This window comes from Pteropus medius, unplaced genomic scaffold (assembly GCF_902729225.1).
Source record: "Pteropus medius unplaced genomic scaffold, Ma_sr-lr_union100, whole genome shotgun sequence".
NCBI classification, from domain to species: Eukaryota; Metazoa; Chordata; class Mammalia; order Chiroptera; family Pteropodidae; genus Pteropus; species Pteropus medius.
Window position 1 is genome coordinate 14,091,513 of NW_024352784.1, and position 15,161 is coordinate 14,106,673.

At 45.3% G+C, this 15,161-nt stretch overlaps 1 protein-coding gene across 1 annotated transcript; it reads right to left on the reverse strand.

Annotated features, from left to right (window-relative positions):
* Nucleotides 1–5,579: 5,579 nt before the first annotated feature.
* On the reverse strand, nucleotides 5,580–14,962 carry FZD4 (frizzled class receptor 4). The gene is made up of 2 exons (XM_039848275.1): nucleotides 14,341–14,962; nucleotides 5,580–12,015 (listed from the first exon to the last, which is right to left on the reverse strand). The coding sequence occupies exons 1-2, from the start codon at nucleotides 14,626–14,628 to the stop codon at nucleotides 10,687–10,689; spliced, it is 1,617 nt and encodes a 538-aa protein (XP_039704209.1). The 5' UTR covers nucleotides 14,629–14,962; the 3' UTR covers nucleotides 5,580–10,686.
* Between the last annotated feature and the right edge of the window lie 199 nt (nucleotides 14,963–15,161).

A 15,161-nucleotide genomic window follows, 5' to 3' on the forward strand; every position in this document is an offset into this window, starting at 1 on the left:
GAACCCCGTTTTAAAAAAAAAACAAAGCTTCAAAATTGGCTGACCTACAGAAAACAATTCCCCCTAGTGTTCAGATTGTTGGATTAAAAATATTTTTGAGTAAAAGTTGCAAATGTTTAGATGTCATCTCTTGAGTAGCTTACATAGTGGTTATAATTCCTCGGGCTATCTGCAAATAAGATGGACCATAGAGAATCACAATAAATATATTTTTATTGAAATATCCATAGTAAATGCACATCATACAGGAAATTCCATTGCATTTACACCATTTATTTAATAAAAATAATCTCTGCGATTATTTGCATTTATTTCTGAAGGAGGATGTTTTTCCTTCCTCAGAATAAGTTCAGGAAATGGGTGAAGTGTTCAGGAAGTTAGCTAAACGCTGATGTAAATCCAAAAGGAAGGTCTGTTGTTTAAAAAAAAAAAAGCACTGAAAAAGCTAGGAAGTGTTCCTCTCTTTAACTTATGGAAAATGTTATACAGAATTTCTGATTTAAAAGGAAGAGGACTAGGAAAAATGTGTGTGCCCGTGATACCTTTTTCCGTAGATCTGGTTAGGCAGCTCAGGCTTACTGATAACAGTAGCTGGCAAAGAAAACTGTGTCAAGAAATAAAATCTAGGTGGGAGATGTGACTGAGATTAAGTTTGTACTAAATTAAACCCTTACTATGGAATTTGTATCAGCTAGTCTAGAAAGTATGTCATGATTGAAACTCTGTGTCTGCAAGAGATGATGGGGCCCCTTAGCACTACATAAACAGCTAAACACGATGCTCTCCTCTCCAGGACCCTGTCCCTTCCAGGCATCAACAAATGGTGTCACGCTGACGTGAGGACTGTGAGGGAGAGAATCTCACTCAGGGAAACCCGATCTCTCCAGACGTGTTTGGCCAGGGTTGCAATCTTTCTCCTCCCTGTGGTGCCGAGGCAGTTATTTATCTGTGCTTGCAGTGTAGGGAGTATGCTATATCAGGTGTACAGAGCAAACACAAAGCTTCTTGCCTCTGAAACACTGGCAGTTTAGAAAGCAAAGATTCAGCTCATTGAACAGTGCCATGGAGGATACAGTTTGCTGTGGTTCTGAAAATCACCCCTTCTTTTCCATCTCTCTGCCACCACCTTCCTTCAGGCCTTGATGCTTCCCATCCAAACCAGTCTGCATGCCTCCAGCTTGCCTTCTCTCCGGCTCACAGTCCACAGCCAGCACGGGCTCTGTAGGACACCAACAGGAATATGAGCCTTCCTTGCCCTCAGACTTTGGCCAGCTCCCCTGTGCCTGGCACAGGAGAGAGTACAATCTCCAAGGCTTTTCATAACTTGGCCTCGGCCCACCTTCTCTCCACTCCAAGAATCTTAGGCTCCAGTTACATGGAATGACTAGCCGCCCCACAACTCCCCACAGTCAATCCCCAGCCAAGCTGATCACACATTTATTCCTTTCACTCTGGGTAAGTGAGGATTACCCATGCACTCCTTTTAACTTCCATAGAAAAGACTCTTTGGATTTACAGAATTATGACATGAAAGAAGCAAGAGAATGAGGTTCAGAGGACACAAGGCAGATGCACCTACACAAACCACCTACTTGGTGCAAATGTTATAAATCCACATGTGTGCTAGAAAAGATGTTCAGATGGGCGCAGTTAGCTGATCTGACAATTAAATGCCTCCAAAGGCACACCACGAGTAAATTTTAATTTTTTATTTTCTATATATTGAATCAGAGGGTGTTTTTAGCAAGCAGATCAAGTCTAAAAGAGTCATGGTCTCTGGCATCTACCCCTCCCCCCTTTTTGCTCTTCCTCATGCTCTCACTACACATTTACCTGTTGAGGCAGATGTGTACTTTTGGGGGATCAAATATTGAGATGATAACTGTTTAGGAAATGCTTTCCCATTGCACTTGTTACTCAGAAGCCATTCAGTCCAAGCTAAATCAACAAGCCCCTGGAACTTAGGTTAGGAAGCAATTACATAATAAATATGATAGGACTAGTAGCGCTGACCCTTAAAGGTTAGAGGGGGCATGTGGTTTGCTGCCACCGACTTCTGGAGGGAAAGGTTCTATCTTATTTATACTGTTGTCCCCTACAGTGCCCTCCCAGGACAGTGGCTGGCACATGATGGGCCCTCATTCAGCTATTCAACAAATATTTACTAAGCACTAGAGAATTCGTTTTTCCAAGTTTGGAGTTTTAAGCTCGTTAATAACATCTGAATTCTTTCTCTGTTCTGTCATCTGCACTTTTGGACTCTCAATCGGACCTTGTCTTTTGAGGTTTTTTACAATTATCTCTCTCTTTTCCCAGTATTCTACGTACAGTAGGTTCCTAGCAAATATTTGTTGGAGAGGAGGAGGAGAAAAAAGGTTGAAGAGAGAAGATTTAACATTAAGCAACACAGAGGGTAGGCGATCATCCTGAAATCCATCTTTGAGGCCAGAGAATTTTCTCTGAGGCCATTGTCCTAGCATCTTTCCAGAAAGTCTTGCCTATGTAATGGCTCTTATTGTCACCTTCGGTTTCTTTCCTATTTGGTCGCATTTGTCACCATAGCCCATCAGTTTTCCCACCTAACAAGGCAAAACCTTCTCTCCCACCTATCCTACCTTCCTTTCGTCCACAGATATTCCTGAAACTCATGTTCTGTGCCAGGCACCCGGGACACACAGATAGGCAACCTCGGGGAGTTCAGTCTAGTGGGGAGATGAACACATGAACAGACCATTACGAACAGCTTAATGAAAGCTCCCGGAGTTGAAAGCACAGAGGCTTAAACTTAGCTATGGCCAGAAGGAAAGGGAGGCAGGACATGGCAAGTGGGAGGGTCAGGGAAGTCTTCCCAGGACAAATGACCTAAGATTTCAATCTTGAAGGAAGAATAGACACAACGTAGTTGCAGAAAGACGGAAGGAGATTCCAGGCAAAGGGAAACACGTATGCAAAGGCAAGGGAGTAAGAGGAAAGCATGGAACTAGGACAGACCTTCTCTGTGACTTATCGATTCCATCTCATTGCTTTATACTCTACCCATTTACCTCATATCAAGTGAAATGATGCAACCCTCAGGCATTTTAGAAAGTGTAGAGGGCCAATCATTTAATCTCTTAAAGAGAAAGGCATTGATAATGTGGGCTAGCTAAGAGATTAAGCAGGTTCTTGGGTAAAAACAGGATTAGACGCTTATAAAAACCCACATGGAAGGCTGATGAAAATCAGGCAATTCATGTGAAACTAAGACATTTTTTTATTCTCTTTCCCTGGGACTTTGAGAAGTTGGAATTCTTTGCCTTGTGGTCAGGTAAATTCATGGGTTCTCTTAGCCTGAGGATGAGATGGAAGAAGTGGACAGAATTTCAGGTGGGGCCACGGTCCATTTTGAAAGTCTTTTAGACAAGACTTTTGCAGGTCCAACATTTTCTAAACATTTAGCGAGATGCTCCCAGTCCTATGACCCAGCTGCACTGTGAAGGAAAACCAAGGAGAGGACAACGCCCTTCCCTGAGTGTGGGTTATTTCTGTTCACAGAATCTCAGAAGACAGGAGGCCAAGGCTAGCCTCTTTAGTCAAGTGTCAGCTCAACTAAAATTATGATTACATGTAAAAGCTAAAATGGGAAAGAGAAAAAAAATCGGTTCTCAGAACTGAAAGGCTAAAAACCCTTGGGCCACATTCCAGTCAAGGTCCTGGCCGGGCACACAGAGCTCCCCTTGCGGGTGGTGGGCAGGAGACTAGCCAAGACCAGTTCAAATTAGTTGAGTGTCAGGGATCATGGGGTTTATTCTAGAGGTGTCCAGCTTATAGATAAAGAAACTTACCAGAGTGATTATGCTACATAATCCTTAAAAAACAGAAGCTCATGGCCAGGTCCTGTTATTGAGAGAGAGTTGCCTGCTGAAACATTTATCCATCCCCAGTGAACTATTTGCAGGAATTAAAGAAATCAGAGGAATAAAAGCAGTATTACTTTCCTCGGGCTGTCATATTAAAAAAAAAAAAAGGGTGGCTAGAACACACAGTTCTGGAGTCTAGAAGTCTGAAATCAAGGTTTTGGCAAGGTTGGTTCCTACTGGAGGCTCTGAGGGAGAACCTTCCATGCCTCTCTCCTAGCTTCAGGGGTTGGCAGAGATCCATGGTGTTTCTTGCCTGGACTGCAGCTCTAATCTCCGCCTCTGCCTTCACATGGTGCTTTCCTCTCTGCGTATGTGTCCTCTTATTATAAGGACCCCAGCCATTGGATTAGGGCCCCCCTAATCTAGTATCAGCTCATCTTCAATTGATTATGTCTGCAAAGACCCTATTTCTAAGTAAGTTTACATTTATAGGTATGAGGGTCAGGACTTCAACATGTTTTTTGGATGGACACAATTCGACACACAACTGAGTGTAAAACAACAACAACAAAAAAAACCCAAAGCCTTGGGCTGGGTATGAGAAGACCTGGCTGCCCACGCTCCTACCTCCTATTTGGGTACCCCAGGCACATCTCTTGAGCTCTCGATGTTTCGATTCTACTCTCTGCTTACTTTATAGATGCCAAGAGAATAAAGTGAAATTATGTTTTAAAAAAAGCATTTTCTGTACGGAAAGTATTTCTACAAGTGCAAGGGATTATTATGAATTCATTCCAGATTGCGTTGACTTTTCCTTAACTTCATAACTACTTAATGAGTAGGTAATAAAATGAGAAACGTGGCCTGTCTTACAAGGCAGAGAATTTAAATTACATGCTTCCCTTCATTTATGGTTTGAGATAAAAGCACAATAGCAATCTGCAGAGAATAGTAGAGCAGATCCTTGTGCCCTGGGCTTTTCACTCACACCAGAACAGGGTGGTACCCAGGTGAAACGAATGGGTGGAAAGCAATTTAAAGGCAAACGAAAAGAGCTGATGTTCTCCTCGGGGACATCAAGCAGGCCTCTCCAATGGCAGTGACTCCCCTCCCTCTGTGTCTGTGTGGCCCACGACAACATCCTGATAATGGCTTTTCTGGATTGGCAGACACAGACCCCTTAGCATATAAAATTAGTTAAAAATATCATCTTCTTGGCTGATGTGACATAGTCCCATGTCTATTACACAAAACAGAAACATAGTATAGCCAGAAAAAAATTTTAAATGAAAATCTGCAGAAAAAAAAAAATTCCCTCTTCTACCCTTCTAAGAAACCTGAAGGGCTAGCAGTGATGGGAAAACTTTTTTAAGCCACTAGTTTAAGTTAAAGGGACTTGGAAGGTGTATAAAAATGGCTACACATACTGGGAATGCCAAGAAGAGGTGTCATGGGATGACTGCTTGAGAACTAGTTATGTCCAAAGCGTCCTGTGACCACTTGAGTGTTACTGATGACCACAGTAGTGATAAATTCTGTTGACCTTGGATCCTGGGGGTTTGCTGACCCAGGAGAAATCCCAGAGGGGAAAAATAGGACCAGTGAAAAAGAAACAAACAGGCTCTCAGAAAGAGGCTCAGTCTGTTCTGCAAACCAAATTCTCTATTTCTCACGGCTGGCTATGTGTGCTTCCCAGGGGCTGTCAGGCACCTTCAGGAATATGCCAAATCACACACCAGGTAATAAACAAAACTTTATTTTCCTTTAATACAAAAATTAAATAGCAAAGTTTATTTTTTTGTTTGTACAGCCATAAATTAGAAATTTACAGTACAGACATCAATGCAGACATATGTTTGTACGTTCTTAAAAGAAGGGTCCATTTCCTTTGATGTCTAGCAATTCGTTCAGGGCATGTGTAGCTGGGGTTTGCCTGGTACCTCTATGTCGAACATCTGAAAGTCTCCAGGTTGGCCTCAAGGTGGCTGGAGCTGCAAGGTGGCACAGGGGTCCAGGAAAAGGCCACAGAGTACTTGCTCAACTGCTGCATGAGCAAGTTGAGTCACATTTCATCTTCTCATGGATCACAGCTGGTAATTTATTCCACCCTTCCTATAAAGAGGTCAAGGGGCCTTCATCCTCAGACCTTTCAAAGTCTTACAACATCCCTGTGAGGTAGGAAAAAATTCAGATGCCCCTCTGGGAGATATCTAGAAAGCAGCCTGCCCCTCCCAAAGCCCACTGCCAAATCAAGGCCCAAGCCCATTAGCAGGGTTTGGAAAGGTGCATACCTGGGAGAGAAGATGGACCCAGTCATAGGGGGCAGGGCCACTCTTGACTCTCCTCTCATAAGCCTTCTGGGATGACAGTGGTCATGTACTGAATATTGCAGAGGATCAGGTAGCTACAAAAGCTTGGAGGACAAGGCTCATACAGGACCCCAAACAGGCCCTCTACAAATCACCTGGGTGAATATTGGGAATTTGCTGGTACAAAGAAAAAGGGAAATAAGGTAAATCAGAAACAGAAATAGGCTACCATAGGGCGACTGGGCTTACCAAGGGGAAGAGGCCTTTTGGGGTGATCCAGGGTTCACTTTCCTCCCGGTAATGTCCAGCCATTAGTGCACATGCGCATGGCAAGAGGCAGCAGCGGAGAGTTCTGACTAGGCCACAGTGAAGCAAAATCCATTATTAAAGCCTCTGGTATCTGATCCTAGGTAGGAGCAAATGCTCTCCTAGGAGTTTCCAAGATCTATTACCTAGGCCCAGAGGAAAAATGATAACCTGGGTCCTTTGCCAGACATGATACAAACCCAGATGGGGACTCTGAATCCAAATACAATAAAGAAACAAGAAAGAACTGTCAGAGTCCAATGACTCCAAATAATTGGCTGAAACAGCCGACTCTCCAATCTCTTTTATCACAGAATGAAATCCAGAATATAGGTAGATTCTGGGGAGCTCCTTCCAAAGTCAGTGCTCTGTTCCTGTCTTCCCAAACTGTTGCTGAGGCCGCCTCACCAGAAGCCAAAGACTACACCATATTGGTGAAGTCCCTTTCGATTGAATCCGCCTCTCTGGCTGAGGCTGTTGAGTTCCTCTTTGCCAGCTTGGTTCCCAGCACAGTAAGCACTGGATTCAGTGACCAGGAGGCTGAGGGGGACAGCGCTGAGGGTGCTGGTAAAATCAAAGTTCAGAACTAGATACAGAAGAAGTTTCCCACATTCTGAGTTTGGGGGGTGCAGGCGAGGTAGTGGCCGGGGAAAGGAAAGCGAAAACACATCTCAGGGAAATATAAAGTGTCACCCCTTCTCTGGTTTCAGGTCCCCGAGGAAGCTGCTAACTCAGAAGCTGTCTCAGAGATCAGGAAACAGGTCTCCACAGAGGAAAAAAGGTATGAATCAACTAAGCTCGACCAAATGGTTCTGGCCAGTTCCATCCTGTCCCAGATTTCTCTGCCCTGAGGTGTGGCCTTCATGAAGGAGGAGAGAAGAGTTTGCCAGAGAGGAGGCTGGACAGAGGTGCCCTTGGCCTTGCAGAATAACATCTCTGGAGGCCAAGGCATTGTGTAGGAAGCTACAAGCATAAGTACTTATTCTAGATTTCAGAGAAAGGAAAACATCCCTAACCTTTCCCCCAGCAAGATGCTGTCTGCCAATTTACCAGTACAAGTCACATGGAACACCCCATGCCCTGAACTGCCTGTCCCCAAAGCCACATTAGATCTGGGCATTCATGTCCTTAGAGCCAATTTTCATAGTCTTCCTAGGGGATTTCCACAGAGACCTTCGTGAAACAGAGCTGATGCTCTCTGTCAAAATTCCTGTCATTGATTTGCAGGAATCCTGGGAAGGGATAAGAGATGCGTTAAAGGTAGAAAGACCCAGGAAGAGGTTTATGGGATGGAGAGAATGAAACAGATTGGCTATTCAGAGGCTCCTGCACCTTCCCAAAACCAACGTGAAGCTCAGCAGGCCCAGGAGCACCCTCAGTCAAGGTCGATTAGAAGAACAGAGCTTATCCTCCACGACATCCCCTAAGGTGCCTAACAGGACTTTATACACAGGTGGCACTCAATAAATGTGCTGATAATTGACCTTTTTTTTGTTTTTGTTTTTAAACAAAACCAACTTAAGAGTCACTCCAAGGTAATTGATAACTGACCCCTCAGCTATTCCTGAAACCATAAACACTTTCCATTGTCTGGAATGTGAAAACAAAAAACAAAAAAAAAAACCAGGCCTATAACCCTGTGACATTGCTAAGGGTACTAATCCAGCGTTCTGATCAAATATACTTCCCCTTGAGAAGGCAAGATTTGTTGGAGAGACATGTTAAAACCCAGAACGTTGTCAGGGTACTTGCTCCAGATCTCGGTGTCAAGTTTGCCCAAGTACTCTTATTGTTATTAGTATTATTTCATCATTCACAAATATTGAGTACCTACTCTGTGCTTGGTTCTCTGTTAGGTGCCGCCTTGGCCACACAGTCACTGAAAACATTACAAAGAAAATTGCATTACAAACCCTTGCACTCTAAAGCAAGGCTAGTGCCCGGCTGCACGCTCCTTCTTCCCTCGCCTGGGCCAGAGTCCCTGCACAACTCCCAAGACACTGGAATGGAGCGTGAGTAAGGGCAGGCTCTGCCCCCGGGTGCATGCTCCAGGGCCCCGACCAGCTATGGGAACTGTCTGCAAGCAGCATGGGGAGTTCACATTGTTCATTTCAGAGGCGATGCAGTCTCAGAGCTCAACGGGTCCTTCTGGGGATCCTTTCTCATGCTCCTGAAGCCCTGACCCAGAGGCCAGCCAAGGTACTCGTGCTTGGAGCACACAGCAGCCCCTGCCCGTGCCCATTTAGCGTCTGTCTCCAAAGCCACAAGACTTTCCCTTCTAGAATGTGCAGCAGACTTTACACACACCTTCATCTCAGACAGCTCATGAACCACACGAAAACTGAGGGAAGAAGGAAGGAAAATGCCAAACCATGGGCAAAAAGCTCAAACAAACAAACAAACAAATAAAACGTCATGTTTATTTCCAGAATTTGACCATCTATTTGAAATTTTGAGTCCCTGGAGATGTTTTCCCACTAAGAAATGTGATAAAAGAGTTTTCCTACCTGTTTAAAAAAGGGGGGTAGGCGTGAATAAATAAACAAATGAGTCATTGCAAAGTGGTTACTGAAGCAAAGACAGGTATGAGTTACAAGGAGAGCAACCTGTGACAGTGTCAACAATTTGTCCCAGAGATCTGGTGATTAGAAGGCCTAAGGGGGGTTGAGAGAAGGGCCAGTTACAATTTTAAAAGAACTGCAACTTTTGAGAGGCTGCTAGGTACCCCCTTGTAAGGAATATAGAGCATAAATTTTAAAAGCACTGGATACCTCCGCAAAAGGCAATTAAGACCTGTGCTGTTAGAGTTTGCAGTTCATTTCATATGGTCTACACTTTATTTCCTACTAACCAATCAGCTCCTAGCTGGCATTCTGGAGATTCATTAAGCACCATATAAATACTCCAGGCCACACTGCTTCCAATGAAATCTTATAAGGAGCCTTTGCCAATTACTGGGAAACAATTATGCACCAAGTAGCTGGATTAGCTGTCCTTAGTTCCCTCTACAAAACTGAAAAAGTCTCCATTGTGGCAAGTAGACCAGACTCTTCTGATAACATTCTTATGCTAAAAGAAAAAAAAGGCACTATCATTCTGAGAATGCAAGTTGACCACAGTTTGAAAGTCAGTTGAGTATACTATTATGTCATGGTCCAAGAATGTGCTTTTAATTGTAACTGACACACACAAATTACACAGTTAATCTGTGTGAATGCAAAGTTGCCAAGAAATTTAACATTTTAGCTCTTCCAGACTGGCGTCTGCATAGATGCAATCACACAAAGTAAAATATATTAAGTCCCTATTGCTCAATGCAATAGGTCTCTGGGGTCGGTAAGGTAAGTCGACTTGGTAAATCTCATTTTCTTCTGAATTAAGTGATTGTCAGAAAGTGAATCACCCTTCCTTTTCCCCCTCATTAGGCATGCTGCAGTGCAAAAATTCCTATAAAAATACCTATTTTGAGTCATTAATGTAAAATGAAAAAAACAGCAGCAGCCTTGAACAGACTGAAATTTAAGAAGAGAGAAGGAAAATCCACTGGATACCTTATGTGTGTTTGTACAGTACTTTTGTTTGTTCGAACAATTCTGTTTTATGACAAAGGCACTGAAAGATTCTGACACCACCTCTTGGGAGAGCAATCCACAAGTTCTAAACAGCAGACAGTGCACCACAGAAAATGTTTATGTTAGATCAGCCAAACTATAAAACTCCTGTAACACTTCTCCAAACCCAGCATTATTTCCAGTGTTTATAGGTTGCTTTGCTATCTGAAAGACTCAGTTCGTATTAAAAATTTTAAAAGGTTAAAAAAGTTAATCTTTCTCCCTGCGAGTTACCTACTCACAGCTCAGATCCCACCCTGAAGGGAAAAGCAGCATCACCTGGGACCTTCTGGAATCTAGGCAGGACCTCCAGGCTCCAAGCTGCGACCTGCTAAAGTGATCAATGTTATGATTTTTCACAGCTTTGAAAGCCTCTAGCTGGCTTTTCCATTTTGGATCGTTCCAAACTCTGCAGCAAAATCATTAGTTTTATGATGCTGAGGGCGGGGAGGGGGGTGCGGTGAAGGGAAAGGGTGGTGGGTTATTGCAGGGCGGGGGATCACTTAAGTGTGGCTAGTTTGTTCAAACTGAGATTCACTGCACGAAACTTTTAGTAGCATTTGCACCAAAATGCTGGCATTTCCCCCTTCAAAATTTGGAAAGTGTGGAGGCTGGCTAGCTTTATACCACAGTTTCATTGCCTTTCCCAGGCTTTACCCAACCATTCCCCCTCTTTTCTCTCTTTACCTTCCCAGAATTCACCAATCTGTTGGAACACTTCTGCCACGTGTGAAGAGTTTTGGCAGACCAAATCCACATGCCTGAAGTGATGCCCACCAGCAAAGACATAAAAATTTTCAACATTTCAACTGCCATATTGGAGTCATCTGCAGAATACCGGAAGAGCGCCCAGTTGGAGATTTCATAGAAATAACAAGCAATCACACAGGTTGCAGGAACCGTGTACAGGACAGAGAAGACTCCAATTTTGACCATCAGTCTTTCCAACTTGTCTGTCTTTGTCCCGTCCTTTTGAAGATTTGAACGAATTTTGAACAAGGCCACCAACCCTGCAGCAATAAACAAAGTTCCGATCACCAAGTAAGTGAAGAGAGGAGCCACCACAAAGCCCGTGAGGGCATCAAGGTTTTGGTTCCCGACATAGCACAGTCCAGTGAGTTCATCTGCATCTACTAGTCTCATAATCAAGATGACAATGGTTTTCACTGCAGGGATGGCCCAGGCTGCAATGTGGAAATAAGAGCTGTGCATTTCAATGGCTTCATGACCCCATTTGAGTCCTGCTGCCAAAAACCAAGTGAGTGTCAGAATAACCCACCAGATGGAACTGGCCATTCCAAAAAAGTACATCAACAAGAAAATGATTGCACATCCTGTGTTCTTAAGTCCTTCTTGGATGAGAACAGGTTCTGCTGCCTCTTCAAAATCGCAGGATATCCTTTCCCGGCCTACAGTCAGCCTCACAATATAAGCAATGCTATAAATATTATAGCACATACTGAGAAATATGATGGGGCGCTCAGGGTAGGAAAACCTAGAAGAATCAATCAGGAAGGTCAGCACTGTGAAGGCAGTGGAGATGAAGCATAGGCTGGCCCACACGGCCATCCAGATATCGGTGAACTCCTTGGCCGAGCGGCTATATAAGCCAGCATCGTAGCCACACTTGAGAACGCAGTTCAGGCTCCTTTTCACCCAGATGTACTGATCGGAATTGGTTCCCACAGAATGGCACTCTTCCCCAGGTTGGATGGGGGTTTTGTGAGGTAACGGCACCTCCTCGTCACCTGGCCCTTCCATGCACATGTGGTTGTGGTCATTCTGTGGTGGAAATTTGCTGCAGTTCAGGCTCTCCGGCCAGGCAAATCCAAATTCCTTCAAGACAGGTTCACAGCGTCTCTTTACTGAAAGACACATGCCACCGCATGGGCCTATGGGGATGTTGATCTTCTCTGTGCACATTGGCACATACACAGAACAAAGGAAGAACTGGAAAAGTAATGAAATGAACAAAGAAAACAGTGACTTGGAAGTGTGACCAAATGCTTGCACAAAGCTGAGTTAAATGCTTCCAGCCAAAGTACATATATCTACTTTTAAATCAGCCTATAAGGCAGTGGTCCTCAAACTTTTTGGCACCAGGGACAGGTGCTCCTATGAGAATCTAATGCCTGATGATCTGAGGTGGAGCCGAGGCGGTGATGCTAGTGCTGAGGAGCGGCTGCAAATACAGATGAAGCTTTCTTTGCTCTACTGCTGCTCACACCTCCTGCTGTGTAGCCTGGTTCTTAACAGACCATGGACCAGACTGGGAGTTGGGGACCCCTGCTATAGGGAGTCTGGCCTTTTATGTTGACCTCAAACGAGGGTGCCTAATAATCCATCACTTACACACTTTTCTTCTTTTGGTTCTAGTAATTCTTTCCGAGAGAACATAAAAATTTATAAAAAGGATCCGAAGAATATAATCCCTTTTGCACAACACTTAAAGGAGATAAACCTTAAAAAATTGACTTTGAGTCTCCCTCCCTTCTCAGCTACTATTTGAAAGAGCAGAACAGGCTAATCAAATGACTCAGTCATTTCGGTGATGGGGTGATTTATTTTTATCCCCATTTCTTTATCACCATAAAGATAAGTGTTAAAAAATATGTATATCCAGCTTTTCTCCTGTTAATATTCTCTCTTTTCTCTACTATATCTCCTAAAATTAATTTTTAATCAGTCTCACAATAAAACAGAAAATGTCGTAATTAAGACACTGTTAGACACGAGGATGGGATGCAGGCTGAGGTCTCTGGTCACCAGGGGCTTTGTTTGGCCATGTTTCCATAATGAATAATAATGAAGCACAATAGGAAAATATAAATGTTAAGTCCCTGAAACTGCAATACCGGCAGGGGAGAGTCCAGTTGCTGTCCTCAATTCCTCCAGCATTGATAAACAGTCTGCTTGGCTCCTTACAGATGTTGTCTATGAAGTCTAGAGTTACAAGCAACTATTTTCCAGCATGTAAAGAGATCCAGTCCTGTCCTTCAAAACAGCTTGGCTGCTTCCCCAGGATACATGTAATTAAAAATATATATCCCTGCAAAAGCTGATTCTCCAACGAAATTCCCACTGATGTCAGAATATGTGCTGTTTCCAAACTGAGAGTTAGAGGATCATTTCTTAAGCTTTTATAACATAATCCTAAAGTTCTGAAACTTACAAAGGGACATTTCACCAGCAATGGGTCCAATCCCAACCATCTTTCTGAAAACACAATCCAACTTTTTAAATCACCTATATAAAAATATGCACTTAGTAAGTAAGCTGCCTGCTTGTTTCTTATCTCTCAGAAGTTAGAACCAGAGCAATGGATTTCTAAAGCTTTTAGCCTGGAGGACTATTCCCAATTTTTTCCCAACTTCTCTCTTTCCTAAATTTCTAAGAATCACGCATAGTCTCACCAAACAAAATACAACCAGTGTTTTAAAATTTCTTTTCTGTTCTTTTTCTTTTCCAATGAATTGGTTGTTGTGTTTGTAAGACTGTAATCACCCTGTATATGCAAATTCTTTCTTCACTTACTATTGTAAGGTAAACATTTTTCTGTATTATTATGTAAGTTTAAAAATTTTAATGACTGCGGAAAAAAAAATCTTCCAGTATACAAACTAGCTTTTTGGGGCTTAACCATACCATCACCTTTTTCTCAAGTTGTGTTTTCTCCCCTTCCAAGTATTAAACCTGCCCTCAACCCTGAAGATAACGAACTCAAGCCAAGCCAACCATTCCTTTCTGCATGACCTCTAAAATCATGCGAGACGACATGAGGTGGGCCATTCCGCAGAAAACCGGGCAGTGGTGTTTCATTTAATAAACCACCCAATATGGGGGAGAAATCAGGTCGGTGAGGGAGGAGAAGTTCCCAGTTCCTTATCTCTCCTTCCAAGTCTTAGCTGCAGCTGGCTGCCCTGCCGGGGACTCGCCCACTGAGCTGTGGCGGCCAGAATCCTTGGCAAAGATAACCCTCAGCTCCACTGGGGTTAGGGGCTTGGCCAGACACGGGTGGGCAGGGGAGAAAAACGGAAGGGCGGGGTGTAAGAGGGGTTCTTTAGCAGGCCAGATGACTTACACAATGTTTTGGCTTCCAGTCCCTGAGAAGGGACAGAAAGGTGGGGGTGGGGATAGAAATCACTTTTTCAGGATAGCTATGCCCTTCACCCTAGGAAGAGGGCAGGGGCCTCGATTTGGCAAGGGCTCCACCGATTTGGTGTGGTGCGTCCCTGCCCAAAGGGTCCCGTCAGGGGTGGGGGTGGGGTCGCCCACCTGCAGCTGGCTGGAGCAGCCGTACTGGATAAGCGGCGTGAAAGTTGTCAGCTGCAGCTCGGCGTCCGTCTGCAGCTCATGCCCCACCAGATTGGGCATCTTGGTCACGTTGTAGCCCAGGTTCTGGCACATGGAGATGCGGATGGGGTCGCAGCGCCGCTCCTCCTCGTCCCCGAAACCCCAAGCTGGCCCCAAGAGCAGCAGCAGCAACAGCAGCAGCAGCCGCAGACTGAGACCGACGCCCCCCGGCCCCCCCAAGACGCTCGGTCCTGCGCCCCGCCAGACCATGGCCAGAGCCGGAGGCAGTAGCGGCGGCGGCGGCGGCGGCGGCGGGGGCTACTCCAGCAGACACCCCCAGTTTGCACGGGGGCGCCTGTTGCCCGCGGTGCTCCCAGCTCCGGGGCAGGGAGTGTGATACCGCGCCAAGGGCGATGAGGGGCAGCGGCCGGCTCTCCTGCAGCTGCGCGCAACTGTGTGGGATATTAGACTCCTGGGGCCCCGGCGGAGAGACAGACTGCGAAGGTCATGGCTGCAGGCGGCAAGCCCCCAACCTAGCGCCCGCCGCGTCCACCCCACGACTCCCCGAAGCCCGCCAGCACCCAGCGCCCCGCAGCTCTCACTGCCCAAGCCCTCTGCGGTGCTAGAGGTTCGCTGGGCGGTGGCGGGGCGGGACGGGCAGCGCGCCTCTCCAATGGCCAGGCGCCGTGGGCAGCGAGGGGCGGGGCCGCTCTGCTGCAGGCGGGGCCAGGCCCCGCCCACCGGCTGCCCTCCGCAGTCCCTCCCTTCCTCCCGTGAGCGCCCCGCCCCGCTTCTCGGCTCTC

Excerpts from the sequence above, each read along its gene's own strand:
- FZD4 (XM_039848275.1), bottom strand. The coding sequence starts at position 14,628 with ATGGTCTGGCGGGGCGCAGGACCGAGCGTCTTGGGGGGGCCGGGGGGC. Across the intron at positions 12,016-14,340 it reads GCTGCTCCAGCCAGCTGCAG|TTCTTCCTTTGTTCTGTGTA; the intron begins GTGGGCGACCCC and ends TTACTTTTCCAG.